General features: G+C 35.7%; 1 protein-coding gene across 2 annotated transcripts in view; it reads left to right on the top strand.

Annotated features, from left to right (window-relative positions):
- Nucleotides 1-22767, top strand: part of CEP85L (centrosomal protein 85 like) — a 168073-nt gene that overhangs the window by 114085 nt on the left and 31221 nt on the right. Inside the window, exons 6-7 of one of the 2 annotated variants that reach the window (XM_047858480.1) lie at nucleotides 13640-13819; nucleotides 21667-21819. In XM_047858480.1, coding sequence (XP_047714436.1) covers nucleotides 13640-13819; nucleotides 21667-21819 — 333 coding nt within the window. The remainder of the gene's footprint in view (nucleotides 1-13639; nucleotides 13820-21666; nucleotides 21820-22767) is intronic. The other variant, XM_047858481.1, reaches the window with a different exon arrangement.

The raw sequence follows: 22767 nt of genomic DNA, 5'->3' as shown, positions 1-22767 counted from the left end.
AAGTGGAACATTTTCCCCTGTGTCTGTTGGCCATTTTGATACCCTCTTTGGAAAAATGTCTATTTAAGTCTTTTGCCCCATATTTAATTGGATTAATTTTTTATTGTTAAATTGACTTGAGTTCTTTTTATATTTTGGATATTAATTCTTTTCTGATACATAGTTTTCTGAAATATTTTCTTATTCTATAGTTTTTCTTTTCATTTTGTTGTATTAGATCTTCTGCTATGCAGAAGCATTTGAGTTTGATATAGTTCCATTTGTTGATTTTTGCTTTTTGTTGTTTGTGCTTTTGGCATCATGTCTAAAAAGCAAATCATTGTTGAGACCAGTATTGATGAGTTTTCCCCTATGTTTCATTCTAGGAGTTTTATGATATCAGATCTTTTAAGTCTTTGATCCATTTCAAGTTAGTTTTTGTGAGTAGTGTGAGATAGGGGCTCGATTTGATTGATCTGCATGTGTTTGTACAGTTTTCCCAGCACACGTGTCAAAGAGACTCTCCTGTCCCCATAGGGTATTCTTGGTTCTCTGGTCAAATATCAGTTGACTGTATATGCCAGGATTTAATTCTGGGCTCTCTATTCCGTTACATTGATTGATCTGTCTTTTTTGTACCAGTATCATACTGTTTTTATTACTATGGCTTTTTACTATAGTTTGAAATCCAGAAGCATGATCCCTCTGGCTTTAATTTTTTTTCTTTTTTTTCCCCCCTCAGGATTACTTCCGGTATTTGGGGTCTTTTGTGGTTCCACACAGATTTTAGAGTTATTTCTTCAATATCTGTGAAGAATAGCAAAGGAATTTTTATCTTAGATGTATGAACAATGTTATTTTTTATGCATAGCATTTTATATGTGCACAATTTGGGGCACATACCTTGCTCATCCTAATTCCATAGCAAATTAAACAAAGAAAAATATATTTTTCATATTCTGTATATTCTAGGTTAAAGAAAGTAAATTTTTGACATAAAATAACATTCTTTTATGAGTTTATAGATGTAAAACATATTTTGGGTAAATAACTCTATTTGACTGTTAAAAACTTTGAACAGCCTACGATCAAGATGACCTGAAAGTTAAACATCAGCAAATCTCATAGGTAGAAAATGAGAACTAGGTTTTTATCCAAAAATTCACACTTCCTAGATTGTTTTAGTAGTAAAATTGCTGGAACTGAAGAGTGATTTATCTTTATAATGCCCTATACCAAAATTTTAACCTGTGGTTAACAAGGCTTCTTAGGGGGAAAAAATGTGAAGGATCCTTTTTATCTTTTGTTAAAAACTGAAGAAGAGATGTCTTCTTTTAACATAGATGTGAACCTTGGAATAGACCAAGCAGATAATATTTAATTACGCTTCATTGATGCATCATTTCTTGCTTTCTTTCCATTTTATCCTTTTTCTATTTATGTAATTTTTTCTATTTCATTTTCCTTCAGTCATTTTTTCTACTACCAAGTTTTGTGGTTTTAATGAGCATTTTATAAATGAGTCCCACCTTTACGAATGAGCTCATTCAACAAAACATAAACACCTAATGTGTTAAATTCTGGGGCAGCAAAAATGAAGGATACTTTCTGTATTCATGATTTTGAATCCCACAGAGAGAGACTGTATCAAAAAACATGTTTATCCATTTCTTCAGAAATAACTTGTTTACTGTGGATAAGGCACCCTGTAGGCTCTAGTAATATAAATGTGAATGAAGTTGGTTTTTTCATCAAAAAGTGTACAATCCAGTGAGGAAGACTGATAAACAAGAGATAATTGCAGTAAGTTGGAGGTGCCCAAATGGGATATATGTGAAGTAATATGGGAATCCCTACTAAGAACAGATAAACTAGCCTTGCAGAGGGAGGCTTAAGCTTCCTGTAGGAAAGGACATCTGATCTGAGAACCTGATGAAGTAAAAGAATTTAGGCAGGTTAAGGAAATGGAGAAATAGTGCTTCAGGCATGCTATATTGTGTGTGAAGAGGCCCAAAGATAAAGCATTTGGAAAACTACACATTATTCTGTATGGATGAAGTGCAAAGTGAGAGAGAGTAGTGGTAAGAGGTGTGCTTAGAGAGAGGTAAGGCAGGGGTCAAGTTGTATCAAGGGCTTAAAAAGTAAGGGACCCATTTGTCCCTGTTTTAGCTACAGTTTCAGTTAATGCCTGTTGTACTCCCATAGTGATTAATAGCACCCCCTTTCAATCTCTGAAGTGTCCTAGTTTGGTCACCCCTGGGGCGTAATAGACCCTGGATTTAAGATGGATGGTACTGGGGCAGAAACCAGGCAGGAAGCTCTTATCAATAGTCCAAAAGTTAAATGGACATCTGAATTTAACAACAATGTTGGTTAAGACAAAAGGAAGAATATTTATTACACATCTGTGTGACCAAGCATGGGCTTGATTTGATGACTTTAATGTGGTGAGAGAAGTGATTGCCTAGTTTCAGATGGGCAAAATTGATTGGCTTTTATTGCCAAAGGCCAGGATAGAGACAACTACATCAGGAGTAAGTTCTATTAGAGAATAATGAGTTACGCTTATATATTATTATATTGTAAATTTGGGACTAAGATGAAGAATGAGGCTGATATTCATAGGTAGGTCTAAGGGAGAGGTTAGAAATATAGGACTTGTCAGTCCACCCAGGTGGTGGTTGAAGCTTGGGCATGATCACTTCTTCCAGGGAGTGAAGAAAATGGGACCCGTAAGTAACGATAGGGAACAGCAGTATTTTAGAGTCAGTAAAAGAGCACAAGTTGTGAAGGAGCATGGTGGAGGGGTGTGGGAGTGGGGGTTGCGTATTGTTACAGAAATGAAGGGAAGACCGGCTTTCTTCACAGAGTCAGTGGTTGTAAGACACTCTGGCTGAAAAAGCAATTTAAGGGCTTAAAGCAGTTCTGGCTTCAGGCTTTTCTCTTTCTGTCTGCTTAATTTCATGTACAAGTTCTACAATTTGTCTTGTTATGAAACACATTTCTGTAGTGCAGATTTGCTCATACATGAATGGTACAATGAGGTCAGTATAGTTTTCAAGTCTCATTGGTTCATATGTGGTTTTTGTTTTGTTTTTCCAGGCAAGGGGATTTAGAATAGTGTGAGTAAAATTAGAATCTTCGGCAGGCTGCAGAACAGGCCTAGGCTCACCTGCTGCCTTGGCAGCAGAAGTCTCTTCGAGTTTCATTTTCAGAAAATTGTACTGTACTGCCTTGAGACATGCACTCCCTCCTTTAGTAGCTTCAGTTCCTGGCAGGTCGTGTTGCCTCCTACCCACCTGAATGTAGTCCCCATATTGCAGAGTTCTACCTCTATCATCTCAATACCCACCAGACCTGCTCTAATTAAAGTGATGCCAGCATTTAATATTAACTGTGACTGCCTGCCCAAGAAGTTCAACTCTTCTCCCCAGTTACTATTTTGATTAGTAATCTGGTTTAAGTTGTGTAGTCTTTGAATGGACTATTGCCTTTCCTTTTCCCTTAAGCCCTATTTTTAGTGCTTTGTTTTTGAGTGCTTTTCCAGGAATATTTCATTGTAGTAGAAACATCTGTATTAACTTATTTGTAAAATTAATAAATTTTATATTTTAGAACAGTTTTAGGTTCACAGCAAAATTGAGCAGAATGTACAGAGTTCTCATATATCCTGTGCCCCCACATACCTACGGCTTTCTCCACTGTTGACATCCTCTGTCACAGGATATCTTTGTTACAGTTGAACCTGTATTGACCCATTATCATCACCCAAAGGCCGTAGATTACATTGAGGCTCACACTTGGTGTTACAATTCTGTGAATTTGGACAAATGTATAATGACCCATATGTATTATTGTAGTATCGTACAGAATAGTTTCACTGCCCTAAAACTCTGTGCTCTACCTGTTCAATCCCTCCTCTCCTTTAACCTCTGGCAACAACCAATCTTTTAACTGTCTCCATAGTTTTGCCTCTTCCAGAATGTGATATAGTTGGAATCATACAGTATATAACCTTTCAGATTGGCTTCTTTCACCTCATGACACACATTTAAGTTTCCTCTGTGTCTTTTTTTTTTTTTTTTTTTTGAGAGAGAGCGTGCAGGCATGCATGCACGTGGGCAAGTAGGGTGGGTGCTGGGCAGACAGAGAGAGAGATGGAAAATCCCAAGCAGCCCCACGCTCAGCACAGAGCCTGAGGTGTGGGGCTTGATCCCACAACCCTGGCATTATGACCTGAGCCAAATTCAAGAATCAGATGCTCAACCACTGAGCCACCCAGGGTGCCCCATCATCATATTGATAGCTTATTTCTTTTTAGTGCTGAATAATATCCCATTGCCTGTATGTACCATAGTTTATTTATCCACTCAACTACTGAAGGAAATTTTAGTTATTTTAAAGTTTTGGCAAATATGAATAAAGCTGCTGTAAACTTTCATGTGAAGCTTTTTGTGTAGCATATTTTCTATTCATTTGGGTAAATACCAAGGAACACAATTGCTGGATCATATGGTAAGAGTATGTTTAAGTAACTGCCAAGATGTCTTTCAAAGTGGTTATATTACTTTGCATTCCCTCCAGTAATAAACAAAAGTTTCTGTTGCATATCCTCACCAGCATTTGGTGTGCAGAGTTTTTGATTTTGGCCATTCTAATAGGTATATAGTGGTAGGTAGCTCATTGTTGTTTCAATTTGCAATACCCTAAAGACATTTGATTTTGAACATCTTTTCATATGTTTATTTGTCATCTGTATATTTTCTTCAGTGAGATAACTGTTTTTTCAGGTCATTCCCCCATTTTTAAAATTTGTGTTGTTTTTTATTGTTGAGTTTTAGGAGTTCTTTGTATAGTTTGGATACATATCCTTCATCATATGTGTCTTTTGCAAATAGTTTCTGCCAGTATGTGGCTTATCTTCTCATTTTCTTGATAATGTCTTCTGCAGAGCTTAAATTTTTAATGAAATCCAGCTTATCATTTGTTTCTTTTTTTTTAAACATTTAAACAAATGTTTATTTATTTTGAGAGAGAAAGCAAGAGCACAAGCAGTGAGTGAGGGAGAGAGAGAATCCAAGCAGGCTCCATGCTGTCAGCACAGAGCCCAATGCGGGGCTCAATCCCATGAACCATGAGATCATGACCTGAGCCGAAATCAAGAGTTGGATGCTTAACCAACTGAGCCACCCAGGTGCCCCCATTTGTTTCTTTTATGGATCTTACCTTTAGTAGTGATCTAAAAGTTATTGTCATATCTAGGGTTTTTTCTATGTTATCTTCTAGGGGTTTTATAGTTTTCCATTTTAACAGTTAGGTCTGTAGTCCATTTTGTGTTAATTTTTGTGAAAAGTGTAAAGCCTGTGTCTAGATTCATTTTCTTGCATATAGATGTCCCATTGTTCCAGCATCATTTGTTGAAAAGACTTTCTTTGCTCCATTGTACTGCCTTTGTTTTTTGTCAAAAATCAGTTGGCTATATTTATATGTGGATCTATTTCTAGGCTTTCATTTCTTTTCCACTGACCTGTTTGGTCTTTCCTCAATGCCATACACTCTAGATTACTGTAGATTTATTGTAAGTCTTGACATCAGGTGGTCAGTCCTGCATCTTTGTTCTTTTCCTTCAATATTATGTTGACTATTCTGGGTCTTTTGTTTTTTCATAGAAACTTTACAATCAGTTTGTTGCTACCCACAAAATAACTTGTTTGGATTTGGCTGAGATTGCATTGAATCTATGGATTAAGTTGGGTAAAACTTAACATCTTGACAGTATTGAGTCTGTCTGTGGACATGGAATATCTCTTTGTTTATTTCATCCTTCTTTGGTGTCTTTGATCAGAGTTTTGTAACTTTCCTTATATCTTGTACTTTGTTACATTTATACTTATTTCATTTTGGGGGTGCTAATGTAAATGCCAATGTGTTTTAAATTTCAAATTCTGCTTGTTCATTGCTGGCATATAGGAAAACACCTGACTTTCATATATTAATCTTGTTTCTTGCAACCTAGGTATTATTTTCCTATTAGTTTCGGGAGGTGGGTTTTTTTTGTTTTGTTTTTGTTTTGGTTTTGGGTTTTTTTGGTCTGTTTTCTTGGATTTTCTAAATAAGTGATTATATCATCTGTGAACAAAACTGTTTTAATTCTTTTTTCTGCCCAACTAGCATACATTTTATTTCCTTCTCTTGTTTTATTGCATTCCCTAGGATTTCCAGTACAGTGTAGAAAATCAGTGGTGGGAGGAACATCCTTGCCTTGTTCCTGATGAAGCTTCAAGTTTCTTACCATTAACTGCTGCTAGCTATAGTTTTTTTCTAGATGTTCTTTATCAAGTTTAGTAAGTTTGCCTCTATTCCAAGTTTGGTTATAGTTTTTAGCATGAATGAGTGTTGAATTTTGTCATAATTATTTTCTACATTTAATTGATATGATCATAATGTTTTTTCCTCTGTAGACTGTTGATATGATGGATTACATTAATTGATTTTTGAATGTTGAACCAGCCTAAATTGCTGGGATAAATTTCAGTTGGTCATGGTGAATAATTCTTTTTATACATTGTTAGATCCAGTTTGCTATTTTTTTGAGGATCCATTTATGTAAAATATTGGTCTGTAGCTTTCTTTTTTTAAAAATTAAAACAAATTTTTTTTTTTTTTTTTTAGTAATCTCTACACACAACGTGGGGCTTGAACTCATGACACTGAGATCAAAAGTTGCATACTCTTCCAAGTGAGCCAGGCAGATGCCCTTATGGTTTTCTTGTAATGTCTTTGTCTCATTTGGTATTAGGGTAATTGTGGCCTCATAGAATGAGTTAGAAGTATTCCTTTTGCTTCTGTGTCTGGAAGAGATTGTAGAAAGTTGGTCTAATTTCTTCCATTTTTATTTTTTATTTTTTTATTTTTTTAAAAAATTTTTTATTTTTAACATTTATTTATTTTTGAGACAGAGAGAGACACAGCATGAATGGGGGAGGGTCAGAGAGAGAGGGAGACACAGAATCTGAAACAGGCTCCAGTCTTTGAGCTGTCAGCACAGAGCCTGACGCGGGGCTTGAACTCACGGACCGTGAGATCATGACCTGAGCTGAAGTCGGACACCCAACTGACTTGAGCCACCCAGGAGCCCCTGATTTCTTCCATTTTTAAATGCTTGGTAGAATTCACCAGTAAACCCATCTGGGCCTGGTGCTTTCTGTGTTAGAAAGTGATTAATTATTGATTTAATTTCTTTAATTGGCCTCTTCAGATTATTTATTTCTTGTATGAGTTTTGGCAGGTGGTGGTTTTCAAGAAATTAGTCTATTTCATCTAGGTCATCAAACTTATTGGCATAAAGTTGTTCATAATAATCCTTTATTATATTTTTTAATGTCCATGGGATCTGTAGTGATGTTTGCCCTTAAAATCTGATATTAATAAATTTGTGTCTTCTTTCTTTTTTCTTAGTTAGCCTGAACTAGAAGGTTATTGATTTTTTAGATCTTTTCCAGAATGAGTTTTGATTTTGTTGATTTTCTATATTGATTTCCTGTTTTCAGTTTCATTGATTTCTGCTTTAATTTTTATTCTTCTATATTTTGGATTTGATTTATTTTTCTGTGTCTAGTTTCTAATGTGGAAGCTTAGAAAATTGATTTTAAGCCTTTCTTGTTTTCTAATATATGCACTTCACGTTATAAATTTCCCTCAAAGCACTGCTTTAATTACATCTCACAAAGTTTAGATAATCTGTATTTTCATTTCACTTTAGTACAGAATATTTTAAAATTTCTCTTGATATTTCTTCTTTGATCCATAAGTTATCTAGAAGTGTACTATTTAATCTTCAAGTATTTTGGGATTTTTATAGCTACCTTTCTGTTGATTTCTAGTTTAATTACATTATGGTTTGAGAGCATATATTGTTTGATCCTTCTTCTTTTAAATTTTTTTTTTCAACGTTTATTTATTTTTGGGACAGAGAGAGACAGAGCATGAACGGGGGAGGGGCAGAGAGAGAGGGAGACACAGAATCGGAAACAGGCTCCAGGCTCTGAGCCATCGGCCCAGAGCCCGACGCGGGGCTCGAACTCACGGACCGCGAGATCGTGACCTGGCTGAAGTCGGACGCTTAACCGACTGCGCCACCCAGGCGCCCCTGATCCTTCTTCTTTTAAATTTGTTAAGACATGTTTTATCACCCAAAATGTGGTCTATTTTGGTAAATGTTCTGTATGAGCTTGAGAAGAATGTGTAATCTGAAGTAGTCTATACATGTCAATTACATCCAGGCAATTGTTGATGCTGTTTAGTTCAACTGTGTTCTTAGTAATTAATTTTCTACTTGATGGGTCTGTTCATTTCTGATAGAGGGTTGTTAAAGTCTCCAGTTATTATAGTAGATTCATTTGTTTCTCCTGTAGCTCTCTCAGTTTTTACAGCACATATGTTGCTGCTCTGTTGTTAAGCATATACACATTAAGGATTGCTAAGGCTTCTTGGAGTATTGACCCTTTCATGTAATGCTCATTTTGGTTCCTGATAACTTTCCTGGCTGTAAAGTCTGCTTTTTCTGAAATTAATATAGCTATTCTACTTTCTTTTGATGAGAAGTTAGCATGACGTATCTTTTTCCATCCCTTTGCTTTTAATCTGTGTGTGTCATTATTTTTAGTGTGGGTTTCTTGTAGGGAGCATATAGTCAGGTCTTGTTTTAGGACCCATTGAGGCAGTCTCTGTCTTTCAGTTGATGTATTTATACTATTTACATTTAAAGTGATTATTGATACAGTTGGGTTAAAACCAACCATGTTTGTTACTGTTTTTTTGCTCTTGTTCTTTGTTCCTATTTTTGTCTTCCACACTTTGTCTGCCTTTTGTGCTTTTACTCGAGCATTTAATATAATTCCATTTTCTCTCCTTTCTTAGCATATAGATTACACTTCTTTTTTTAGTGGTTGCCCTAGAGTTTGCAATATACACTTACAACCCACCCAAGTCTGCTTGCAGATAACACTGTACCTTTCATGAGTGGTGCAAATTCCTTGTAATAATTAAGTACTACTAAATCTTCCTTCCTTTTTCTTGTATCATTGCTGTCATTCATTTCACTTAAGCATACACACACACAAACACACACTAAGTGAACACATTGTTGCCATTATTGTTGAATAAGCATATCTATTAGATTAAGACAAATAAAAGCTTTTATTTGCTTTGATTTGATTTGAGTTTCTGACCTATATCATTTTCCTTCTCTCTGAGGAACTTCCTTTTAACATTTCTTCCAAGCCAAGTCCATTGGCAACAAATTCCGTCAACTTTGTTTGAGAAAACCTTTACTTCTTCACCTTTGAAGAATAATTTCAGAGTATAGAATTACAGGTTGGTGGGGTTTTTTCTCTCAACACAAAATATTTCACTCTACTTTCTTCTTGTTTGCACAGTTTCTGAGAAGTCAGATACAACTATTATGTTAGCCTGTCTGGAGATAAGGTGTTTTTTCCTCTGGTTTATTTCGATATATTTTTTTATCTTTGATTTTCAGAAATCTAAGTATAATATGCCTCGATGTAGTTTTTTGGAATTTATTTTGCTTGATCTCTGAGCTTCCTGAATCTGAGATGTGGTAGTTGACAGTTTGGGGAAATTCTCAGTCATTTTTGTTTCAAATGCTGTTTTCATTCCTTTCTTCTCTTTGTATTGTTAAATACCTTTTGTAGTTATCTCACAGTTCTTGGATATTCTCTTTTATTTTTTCCAGTGTTTTTTCTCTTTGTTCTATAGTTTTGGAAGTTTCTTGTCATATCCTCAAGCTCTAAGATTGTTTCCTGAACTGTGTTCAGTCAACTGATGAGCCCATCAAAGACCTTATTTATATCTGTTACAGCACTTTTGATCTCTAAAATTTATTTTTTATTCTAAGGATAGCCACCTCTGTGCTTATTACATTAACCATATGTTCTTGCCTGTTTTCTGCCTTAACATTAATGCCCTATATTGATCATAGTCTTAAAAATTTTTCGGTCTAATAATTCCAACATTCCTGTCATATCTGACTCTGGTTCTGTTGCTTATTTAGTCTGTCCAGCTGTGATTTTGTCTTTTAGTGTGCCTTGTAATTTTTTGTTGAAAGTTAGATCAGATGTACTAGGTAAAAGGAAATGTGGTAAATAATAATATAATGGTAAGGTGTAGAGAGAAGTATTATGTAGTCCTTTGGTTAGGTGTTAGTTTTTTTGTGAGCCTGTGATTTTGGACTCTGAACTTAATGAGTGCTTCTGTCTTTTTCTTTCCTACCCTTAAGTGAGATAGGATGGCTAGAGACAACTAGAATTGAATGTTTCTCTTCTAGGTAGGTTAGTTCCCTTCTAGGTAGGGTAGTCTCTAGTTTAATAGTTTCTACTGAAGACAGGTCTTGTTAAGAAGAATGTAGTGTTCTGGTATATTTCCAAATGGTTCCTTTTATCCTCTTCCTGCTAGAAACATGAAGAGATTTTCCCCTGATAATTAATCACTGTGAGGACGTGATAGAGCTCGTGGCAGTAAAACTCAAAAAGGTTGAGTGTCTCCTATGACTAGATCTCCCTTGGAGTTTTTGACTCTCAGAATTGTCCATTCTGAGCCTCCAGCAATTCATCAACTTCAGTTCTGGTTTTCCTATTCCAGCATTGGTTGCAAGGAGGATTTTGTTCTAGTAACTGTGACTTTCTATATTCATCTGTCTCTCCAATTTAGGGGACAGAAGTTTAACCTGTGACCTTACTTCTGATATATCTAAGAAGAATTGTTGATTTTTCAGTGTGTTCAGCTTTTTCCACTTGTTAATAAAACAGATGGAATGGAAATTTCTGAGCTCATTACATGCCAGATTATAAACTATAAGTCTGTGTTTTTTTTTTTTTTTTTTAGTTTCCTATGCTGGCCCACCCATCTTTCTGAATTTTAGACCCATCTCTCTAACTTCCTCTCTATTTGTATGTTCAAATGATAATCTTAATAAGCTCTAATTGTAATTAAGTACATCTGCTTAGAGCTGTTCTCCTATATGACCTTCTTCCTTGGCTCAGAATAGGATCTTCCCTGTTACTTGACTAAAAATCTCAAACCTTAGTTATCTAACATTTCCTGTCTGTACACTTCTTAAAAAATAATTTTCTCTAAATCCTCTCAATTCTACTTCCAGACTTTCTTCATTCTGTTCTCCATGCTCTTGTTTAACTCCTCTTTTTTATCAGCTAAGTAGGTTAGAATAATTTCTGAAAGTGACATATTCATATCCATTCATCCATTCTCAGTATCCTCTAATTCCTGTTGTCCACTGCTTCCAGTGGTTGTAGCACTCTCTTGTTCTCTTTACTCTTTTCTTTTCCCTTCAATCAAAAGTTCCTGAGAGTTGGGAAACCTGGGTGGCTCATTCGGTTGAGCATCCAGCTTCGGCTCAGGTCATGATCTCCGGGTCTGTGAGTTTGAGCCCCACATCGGGCTCTGCTGACAGCTCAGAGTCTGGAGCCTGCTTCAGATTTTGTGTCCCTCTCTCGTTCTTCCCCTCCCCCACTCATGTTCTGACTCTTTCTCAAGAACAAATAAACATTAATAAATAAATAAACAAACAAAGTTATTGAGAGTCTGCCAACTGGGCTAAATGCCAGGGGATACAGAGATTTACAAAACAGAGTTCACAATCTTCTTAAATCATGTTACTTTGTTGTTATAAAACCATCACTGGTTTTATAACCAGTGGTTTTATGGTCTTAACTCGTTTCCTATGAGTTAAGATTTAACTCTGAATCTTGTGATTATACAACAGTATGGTCCCACATAGATTTTTAAATTTCCCCTTATATCCATCCTCCCTCTTACAATCCATACTTTAAACAGCGATGGGTATTCTCTGTATATATTCCATTTATTTATTTTTTTTAAGTTGTATTTGTTTATTTTGAGAAAGAGAATGAGAGAGAGCATGCAGGAGAGGGGAAGAGAGAGAGGGAAAGAAAATCCCAGCCAGGCTCAGCATGCTCAGCACAGCCCGATGTGGGGCTTCATCTGATGAACCATGAGATCATGCATGACCTGAGCTCTTCCTTTATCCATTTCTGCCAGAATCCTCCTTATTTTCAAAGGGTATCTCAAAAGCCACCTCCCAGAAAAGGTTTTTTCCTCATTCTCCCAATGTTGTCTTCATTTGTCCTCCCACCTCCCCATTCTTTTTACTTAAAACGACTTTTCTTTGGCTACCATATTGTATGGTGCCATATATATATATATGTATATATATATATATATATATATATATATATATATATATATATATATAATCATCTGAGGGTTTCTCTGATGCCTCTGATTAGAATTTGAGTTTTTAAAGGACAGTGGTAGAGTCTGTCATCTTTGAAATACTCAGCACACGATAAATGCTACTTGTATAATTTTTGAATTGTAACTCCTCCTTTGGTGAAGTATGAGTTCTTCAAGGTCTAGTTCAAGTTCACTTCCTGTAAAACCTTTCCATAGGTACTACAGTACAACTGTCTTTGCACTTAGACAGCTTTCATTGTCTTTCTTTGTGTGATACTTTATTAAACTGCTGAGACCTTGCTTTATTAACTGTTGAATCCCTAGTACACAATTCTTAATATATGTGCTTAAGTAAATATATGTTGAGTAAGTGGAAAAATAAATTGTCTGTTTACTTTCACATTACTGTATTGGTATCTTTTACAGTACTTAGAACATTTTAATTTTTTGAGGAAATATTTGTATTTTCTCTCTGCGTTTTCCTGATTATAATGCTGCACGGTAGGGGAAAGATCTAACCTGAATTCCTTATAAAACCTCGCTCATAGAAACAAGGATGCATTTGTTCAATCAGCAATTATTTTTTGAGCTCTTATTTTATGCCAGTGATTATTCTAGGAAATAGCGATATAAGGGCAACTAAGATGGACAATAATTCCTGCTTTCATGGACCTTACATTCTAGTTAGAGGAAAAAATTAATACTTACTGATGGGGCACCTGGGTGCCTCAGTCGGTTGAGTGTCTGACTCTTGATTTCAGCTCAGGCCATGATCTCATAGTCGTGTTCTTGAGCCTGTGTTAGGCTCTGCACTGGGCATGGAGCCCACTTGAGATTCTCTATCCCTTTCTCTTTGCCCACCCCCTCCCCACCCCATGCTTGTGCGCATGCACTCTCTTTGTCCCTCTCAAAAATTACTTACTGAGTTTAATATTAGCTGGAAATGCTCACCTGTGAAGAATTAGTTCTTTAGTTTCTATCTCCCTAGACCTTTCATTTCTGTTTAATGTATTATTTATGTCTCTAATTATACTTTTTAACCAAAAACCTTGCCTTTATTAAGCTTTTCTTTATGTGTTAGGAACTTGACGTATTTTATCTCTGTTCTTCAAAAAAAAAAAACACTGCAAGGTAGACTTTATTATTTCTGATTTATAGATGAGAAGACAGGTTTGGCATTGGTAAGTAAGTAATGTGATTTAATCATGGCACATAACTAGGAAGTGGGAGAGCTGGGATTCATGCCAAGGGCTGTCTGTTGCAGAAGCCTATAGATACACTCTCTGTACAATACCTTATTTCCAGTTTCTTTCCATTTTTTCAGGACAAGTAAATCTTTAACCTGTTTTATTTTTTTCTTTCCTGATAGCCACAGTATGAGAACAGTTCACTCCAAACTCCATTTTGTGATCAGTCAGTATCCCATTCCCAGCAAGAGGAACTTGAGCAAAAGCTTGCATCTACTGAAAAAGAGGTTTTACAGCTCAACCAGTTTCTCAAACAAAGAATAAGCCAATTTAGTGAAGAAAAGAAGAAACTGGAGGAAAAGGTAGATATTTTTAATAAAGTTGAATTAGGTCAATAACATTGCTTCAACATATAATTCTTTGTCATCTACTATATTTTAGGTGTTATACCAGGTTGTACACTTAGATTAAAATGATTAGTTTTGTAGTAACTTTTAAGAAAGTCTGTGCCGTCTACAAAAATCTAGAGATTTTCTTGAGGGATTAAAAATGCCGCAGTATATTACATCTTGCTAACTAGTAGTGAAACGTTTTTTTAAGTTTGTTGCCTACACTGAGATGTGACACAAATAACTTTTTCTTCTCTTTTTTTGGGTCCCTGTTTCTTTGTCTTGTTGAGTATGAAGGATTGGTAAATGAAATAAAGGTGGTCTTTTTTCATAAGAACATGACTTAAAGTTATTTAAGCTGAAGCCCCTGATTCAGAACAAGTAGTGAAAAAACAAAATCTTTATGCATGTGATATATCCTTATATTTATTTGACCTTTCTACCTTTATTAAAGTATTTTTGTATTTCCTTTCATTCCGTTATAGTGTCATTAAAGATCGAGTAGATTACCTGCTAGTCCCAATTTACTGAAGAAGCATAGATCCTTAAGCTGCTACTTAGTTGCAGAACTGGTTTTAGACTCTTGATATGCCCAGCTTATTATTCTATTAATTGAAACTTCCATTCAAGTGATCTTGAAACAGTCACCGTGATTTCTGCAGGCATGTTTGGAGTTATTAATAGAGCACTCAGTTGACATTTTTGTGTGTTTGTATATGTATACATGTGAGTTAAATTTTGGATCTTCCAAAACCTGACAAAAATGTACATGGTTTCTCTTAGCTGTATGATGTATTTTATGTTGGCTAACTTGAAAATAACTTAGGTACCTGTTTCTTGTTTCTTTTCTGTATTTTGGGGGCTCCGTGCAATACCATAATCTGGAGGGAGCTAAGAAAATATTTATTGGTTCTATAGATGTGGGAGGGATTAAAATATTTTCTCACCTGAGATTTGTTAATTGAAAGATTGTGTGCAAATTACGATGATTCGGTGGATACAGACTTTAAAATATATTTTTATGTCTTATCTAGATTTTTCTCATCTTTTGTTACTTGAAAAATATTTCAAGCTGTTCATGTACAAAAGACAATTCTTATTTTGCCTTCTGAGTGCCCTCTTCTTCCTAAATAATATAAAATGAAATTTTCTTTAGTGTTCATTACTGTATATTCAGTTACTCATGCATGCTGGAAACCTTGCCAACATTAAGCCGGTCTCCTAAATATATATACAATCCATCTAACACTACCAGAGTGGTCCAAGTTATCATCTCTTGGCAAAAGCTTTTTTAAGGGCCTCTTCATTGGTGTCTCTGAATCCAATCTTTCCCTGCCTGTCTGCTTTCCTGTCTCCAGTCACTTTTTTTGTTGTTGTTATTGTTACAATTCCGTGTATTTTATTTATTATATTTTCTTTAAATTGAAGCATAATTTATATATAGTCAAATCAAAACCTCTCAATCACTAGGAGTGCCTGGCTGGCTCAGTCAGTAGAATATGCAACTCTTAATCTCAGGGTCATGGGTTTGAACCCCATGTTGGGCATAGAGTTTACTTAATAAGCAAACATTTCAGTCACAAGAAATTCCTTTGTGCTTCTTTCTAGTCTAGTTTCCTTCCTGTTTCTGAAACACTGTTACCACTACAGATTAGTTTTGAATCTTCTTGGTCTTCATATAAATGGAGTCATACTGTATGTATTCTTTTGTGTTGGTTTTCTTTCACTTAATACCTTTGATATTTATTCATATTGTTGTATATATATATATTGGTAGTTTGTCCCTATCTACTGCTGAGTTGCATTGTATTATATAGATATATCATGGTGTGTCTACTCTCTTGTTAATGGATATTTGAATTGTTTGCATTTTGGGGAAATTATCAACAAGGCTGCTATAGACATTCCTGTAACTGACATTTTTTATATGAATATTTTCATTTCTCCCGGCTAAATTCCTAACAGTGGAATTTCTGAATCATACATTTCATACGATAGAGGTTTCACTTACAAGAAACTACCTGAGTTCTGCACACTTAGTGACCTTTCTGAGTTGGCCTTATGGATTGGGGCATCCTGAGCCAGTGATCCTGTGTTGAGATGCTTCAAAGCCTTATAAAAATGCTTAGATCCCCACTCAGAGGCCTGCTGTACCTAAGTTTAGCAAGAGATTTGGAGGTAGGAATGAGGTTGATGGGCTTCGTCATTTATAAAATCAGGAGTGCTCATAAAAGAAGTAAAGCTTTGAAAGCTCCAAGTCCTGCATCTGCTTATGGTCATCATTAATCAGCTTTACGTGGAGTACACATCAGATGGAACCTGGTCAGCTGGCTTTAAATTTCAGCAAGCTCTGTTAGATGGGAACGTGGAACATCGCTATACATTTGTAGAAGTGCTGTATTGTTTCTGGTGTGAATAAATGTACCTGTGAGGTAGAAAGAAAAGGAAAGACCACCCGAGTTCTCCCAGTGCTTGTACCATTTAACACTTCTATCAACGCATGAGAGTTCCAGTTGCTCCACAGCCTCCCAGCCCATTCTTGATCATGTGGAGGACTGTACTTTTTAAAATGAAGACCTAGTCATTTGACTTACCTGATAAAACCCAATAATGCCATCTCATTGTCTTTAAAGTAAGAATCAAATTCTTCCCCTGACCAGAAAGGCCCTGCCTAACTATAATCTTTGGCTCTAGCTGTCTCCCTCTGGTACACTGTGTCACAGTGCAGTGCTTACAGTTGCTCCAACAGGTCAGGCTTGGTTTCTGGTATCAGAGTCTTTACACAGAATTTCTTCTTTGCCTGGTTAATACTCGACTCTCTTCTCCCACTACTCACTCACCCATTTATTTTGTCAAGTCTCAGCTTAAATATCTTTCTCCTGTAACCCCTTCTTTTTGTATGTTTAGAGCATTTTGTTTTGTTTTTCTAGTACTTAACACAATTTTGAGTAATCATTGTATTTTAATATTTCTCTGTAAGCTCTAGGAAAGCAGGGATGTATCAGTCTGTCACTGTAGCATATGTAACACCAGCCATGGTGCCTGGCATATTGAATGAATGAATGAATGAATGAATGAATGCTTTCAAGTGATTTTTGCCAAGAGAGAAGAGAAGAGAGATAAGAGTGAGATAAGAATAAATTAGATATTAAAGATGTCAGAGCGAGTGTATGATAGAGCAAATTCCTGAGAAAAATAGGAAAAGGTTGATAACAGATGCCAAGATGGAAGAATTACTTTTGGGAAAGAGGAACAGTCTCTATATAGAGTGAGGCAGTTGAGAATGGAAATGTGTATACCAGAGAAATTCAGAAGGGGGGTTGGTGTTAGAGTTTGTGTCAGAGGCCATGGAAATGATGTGAGTTTTTGAAGGGAGTGTAGAAGCTAGTAAATAGACTCATGGGTAACACATTAACTGATCAGCACTTGAGGCCCACATGAGATTGGACTGCATTGTTTCCTTCTGCATTTTCTCTCTGTTATCCTGATCAAGACTGATACTACAACAGAAAAGCATTCAATGTGAAAAATAACAAATAGAAGTTGCTTTAAAAAAAATTTTTTTAATATAATTTATTGTCAAATTGGTTTCCATACAACACCCAGTGCTCATCCCAACAAGTGCCTTAATGTTTGTTTATTTTTGAGAAAAAGACAGAGCATAATTGGGGGAGGGACAGAGAGATGGAGACACAGAATCCGAAGCAGGCACCAGGCTCTGAGCTGTCAGCACAGACCCTGATGTGGGGCTCGAACTCACAAGCTGTGAGATCATGACCTGAGCCAAAGTCACATACTTAACCAACTGAGCCACGCAGGCGCCCCAGAAATTGCCTTTTGATAAGCTCTTTCTTGTATATGCCAGATAGCATGTGAAGGTGCATTAAGTGCATTTTTTCATTTAATGTTAACTAATCTTCACAAAAATCCTGGCAGATATATACTATCTCCCCATTTTAAAAACTGAGCAAATTGAAGCTCTGAGACAAGTTGAATAATTTGTCCAGTTGGATGTAGGTAGAAATTATTGAAAAGCAAGGAGTAAAATTCAGGACGGTTTAACTCTACAGCTGATGCTTTGTTCTAATAATAATGGTTTATTTATAAGAAAATTTAGAGGAAAACATTTCCTCAGTAATATATTTTGTTCTAATAACTGTACTTAAAATAAAAGTACATTTGTTTGTAAACCTCTTCTGAAAGCAGGGCCCTCCTTATTGTCTTCTAGAAATAATCTCAATACTAAATAATATTTCCTTGAACAAAAAAAAGTAACCTTTTATAAATTGAATAGGGAAGATTTCTTGGTGATAGCTGATTTACCTGGAGGTAATTACTGGAGCTCAGATTTTAGTAACCAACATAAAACTTTTAAGTTAAAAACAAAACAAAACAAAACAGCTTCTCATCAGTGAACAGGGCTTAAACAACAACAACAACAACAACAACCCAGACTTAGTGATTATGTGTAATCAGCTTGTGGTCAACAAATAGCATAAACAGTATCCAGTAGGAGAGTATTGGCAGACATTTGTGATCAAGGGCAGCAAGCTTGACACAACAGCAAAGAAGACAGTTGTCCAGCCAAAGAAAAAAAAGCAAACTAGGACATCTTTGCACAGGAGAAGATAGCATGACTAACCTATTCCATTGGCTTCTCTTTGAGGACATCGTTGTGTCACATTTAAGACACTTAAAAAATTAAATATAAATTGGGGCGACATTAATAAAAATAGGCTGGTTATTTTTTTTTTTTTTTTTAATTTTTTTTTCAATGTTTATTTATTTTTGCGACAGAGAGAGACAGAGCATGAACGGGGGAGGGGCAGACAGAGAGGGAGACACAGAATCGGAAACAGGCTCCAGGCTCTGAGCCATCAGCCCAGAGCCCGACGCGGGGCTCGAACTCCCGGACCGCGAGATCGTGACCTGGCTGAAGTCGGACGCTTAACCGACTGCGCCACCCAGGCGCCCCTGTTATTTTTATTTCTGTAACTTACAGGGTCATTTGCTAAGGCAAGAATAGGCTTTGTTGATGGGGAATACAGGCAGAAATGGTTGCTAGAGAATTTGGGGGAATTTGGTTATGCGGAGTGTGAAAGAACTGAAAGAACATTGGCTTTTCAGAGGTTTATATTTGAATCCCACCTGTGTCTCAGTGACTTGTACTTAAGTCACTAAAGCTCTCTGGACCTCATATTCAAAAAAGGAATAATTTATGTCTTTTTTTGGAAAAATTTCTGTTCACATCCTCTGCTTATTTTTTAATCATATTATTTGGTTTTTTGGTGTTAAGTTGTATAAGTTCTTTATATATTTTGAATATTAACTTCCTTATTGGATATATCATTTGTAAGAGAAATTCAATACCACGAGATACCACCTTACACCTGTCAGAATAGCTGAAATCAAAAATGTAAGAAATAACAAGTGTTGATGAAGAGGAAAAAGAACCCTTGTGCACTGCACATTTGTGTAGCCTCTGGAAAACAGTATGAAGGTTCCTTAAAAATTAAAAATAGAATTACCATATGATCCAGTAATCCCAGTACTGGGTATTTACCCAAAGAAAACAAAAACACTAATTTAAAAAGATACATGTACTCCTGTGTTTATTGCAGCATTACTTAACAATAGCCAAGATATGAAAGCAACCCAAGTGTTAACTGTTAAATGAATGGGTAAAGAAGATGTGGCATATATACACAACCAAATAATACTCAGCCGTGAAATAGAATGGGTTCTTGCTGTTTGCAACAACACAGATGGATGTAGGGAAGATCATGCTAAGCGAAATAACTCAGTCAGAGAAAGACAAATACCATATGATTTCACTCATACACGGAATTTAAGAAACAAAACAAATGAACAAAGAGAAAAAGAGAGAAACCAACATCCGACTCTTAAATACAGAATACCAACTGGTGGTACCAGAGAGGCCGAGTGTGTGTTGGGTGGCTGGAGGGTAAAACAGATAAAGGGGGTGAAGAGTACACTTACTTTGATGAGCACTGAGGAATGTATATATTTGTTGAATTATTGTACACCTGAAACTAAAATAACACTGCATGATAATTATCCTCCAATAAAAAAAAGAGAAAAGGGGAGAAAAAAGGGAATGGCATTATGTGGTCTTTCAGATGATTACCAGTCACAACAACCTGTGAGTTCTGAAAGATCACAAATTATCACAGCATCACACTTGCCTTTAATCCAGAGAAAGCCCCAGTAAATATTAGAACTTAACTATTTTATCAATGTTGCTCTTTACCCAAGTTAATAAATATATCTTAAAGTTGTTGATGGAATGAATAGATGAAAGGAGAGGTGATTTGTTTTTCCAATTGAAGTTGTTTTAATAAAAGTTGTTACACAGTGGACTTAAAAGAAATTAGATAAGACATGAAAGAAACTAGATTGTGCACAAGTGTTAGCTTTAATAAAATTTGGGAAAGTGAACTATTATACTTCTAATTATTGACACTTATTTCCCTGGTGGATATGGGAACAGGATGTAAAAACCTCTAAGTTTTTGGAAGACTAGTAATTTAAGGTGAATAAGAGTCTGGAGTTTACTTTTTAGGTAACTGTATATACATGTTATTTGTAATTGATCTGAAATATGAAAGAACTTTGAATTTGTGCTATGAAATTTAAGGATCGTATATTTCAGGTGGAAAGCTGATAAAATTAGTACATAAAAATCTGAGGTTCACCCTTCACAAATTAAGATATACTGGAATCATGTACCATATAGTGTTCTATAATAGGTGTTCAATTAACATGTTCTGTCAATCCTAAAATGACATCAGTGGTATGGCAAACCTTTATCATATGTAACTTTGAGAAAAAAAATATGTTACAAATTAAATTATGACCTAATAAATACCTTAACAGTAGTCTTGGCTTGAGGTATGGACTGGTCTCACTACCGCCCATATCTCTTTCCAAGTATCTGGTGATTTTTGTATGTTCTCCTGGTTTTGAATGCATTTCTTGAGTACGTGATAAACAATTTCTTTGCAAGTCAGTAGCAAAACAGCTTTAATTACTTTTAGGTATCTTCCTTCCTTCTTCTTCTTCTTCTTTTTTTTTTTTTTTTTTTAAGTTTACTTATTTTGATAGATCATGCATGCAAGGTGGGGTAGGGGCAGAGAGAGAGAGGGAGAGAGAGGAAATCCCAAGCAGGCTCCACACAGACCTGAGCCAAAGTCGCTAACCTGACTGAGACACCCAGGGGCCCCGGGTATCTTCCTTTCTTATTTCACATGAAACGTTTGGATATAGCTTTGTTTGAAATAAGAAATTGAAGTCATCCCTCCAGAGACGAATATTTGCTTCATTGATTTTAAAATTCAAATTTAAAATTCTTAAATTAAATCCTGTGGCTCTATTTCTTTGTCTTTCCAGATCGTAACTTTTTTTTCCACGCCAAATTATAATGTAATATTTTAAGGTACTTTAAATATCATTCAAACTCAGCCCATAGTTGCAACATATACACAGTGTTGAAATGACAGAGATGAATAGTTTTGACCAAGTTTGTACATGTGCAGGCAATAAAAGCTATGTCATCCCTGCTACCTGGCTAACTGCAGTTCATAGGATGCCATCAGTTGCAAAAGCAAACAAAAATTTCAAAAAATTTCTTGACTTCAGTGATATGACAGTTTCTAAAAATGTGAATCTTAGAATTGATGAAATAAGGTGAATCTTACCTGAGTTGGTGGTAGTCTAAACTATAACCTGGAATTGTTGGTTCTGTTGTTATTTTTTTAATGGCACAAAGCCTCTGAAGATCCATAATCTTTTTTCTTTAGCTTAAAACCAGAGATAGATATATCAGTAGCCTGAAAAAGAAATGTCAGAAGGAATCCGAACAAAATAAAGAAAAGCAGAGAAGAATTGAGACCTTGGAAAAGTATCTGGCTGATCTTCCAACTCTAGATGATGTACAGAGTCAGAGTCTTCAGGTAACATGAAATAAAATGCTCACTTTTAAATGACTTGAAAACATAACCACTTTATTAGGTTGACTCTTTAGAAATTTTATAATTTTTAGAATTTAAAATTTTGGTTCTACATTTGGCTAATTATATTAAATTGATGTGTTTAATTGCTGTCTTCAGAATTAACTTTAATTAGAAACTTTAAGCATGAGTGTATCTTTCTTGTTGTTAATTAATATATGGTTATTTGCCTGAAAAACCTGTATGTTAACTCTTTTACTTAACATTTTACTCTAAAAGGTAGTTTCTGAACCAGTCTCAGCCCCATCCCACACATATATGCATGCACCATATCTTCTCTGGCTTTACCCAATAATCTCTGGCTCAGCCAAGGCTCAACAAGACGTTTTTTGACTGTCTTTCCAGGTATTTGTTTTCTTCATTCATCTTAACCTTTCCATAAATTCGTACACCTTAGTCTGTGGTCTCCATTCACTCCTCTTACCTCTTCTGACCATTTTTCTTTTTTACAAGTACCTTATCCAGAGTCTTTCTACCAACTCTGGTGAAGCCTTTCTTCTCAAAACCTTATTTATAAATCTGTGAAACTTACTCTTCAGTCTTTTTCAGTTTTTCTAATCATGAAATTCTCAACCTCAGTGCTATTGACATTAAAGGGTGGATAATTTTTGTTCTAGGAATTTGTACTGTGCATTAAAGGATGCTTAAGAGCATTTCTGGCCTCTACCTGCTAGATGCCAGTAGCACTGCTCCTTCCCTCCTGCCTCCCCAAAACCAAAAATGTCTACAAAAATTTCCAAATATCACCTTGGGGGAGAAATCACTCTCAGTTGCGAATCGTTGGTTTAATCCATGGAGGGTCATTATTTTACAGACTCTAGGCCTACAAGGGATTCTCTGTCTATAAGACTAAGAGAGGATAATGTCAGGAAGGAACTAAAGAAGTACCAC

The sequence above is a fragment of the Prionailurus viverrinus genome, chromosome B2 (genome assembly GCF_022837055.1).
Source record: "Prionailurus viverrinus isolate Anna chromosome B2, UM_Priviv_1.0, whole genome shotgun sequence".
Taxonomy (NCBI): Eukaryota; Metazoa; Chordata; class Mammalia; order Carnivora; family Felidae; genus Prionailurus; species Prionailurus viverrinus.
The sequence above is the reverse complement of the archived record's forward strand: the minus strand, read 5'-3'. Positions and strand labels throughout refer to the sequence as shown.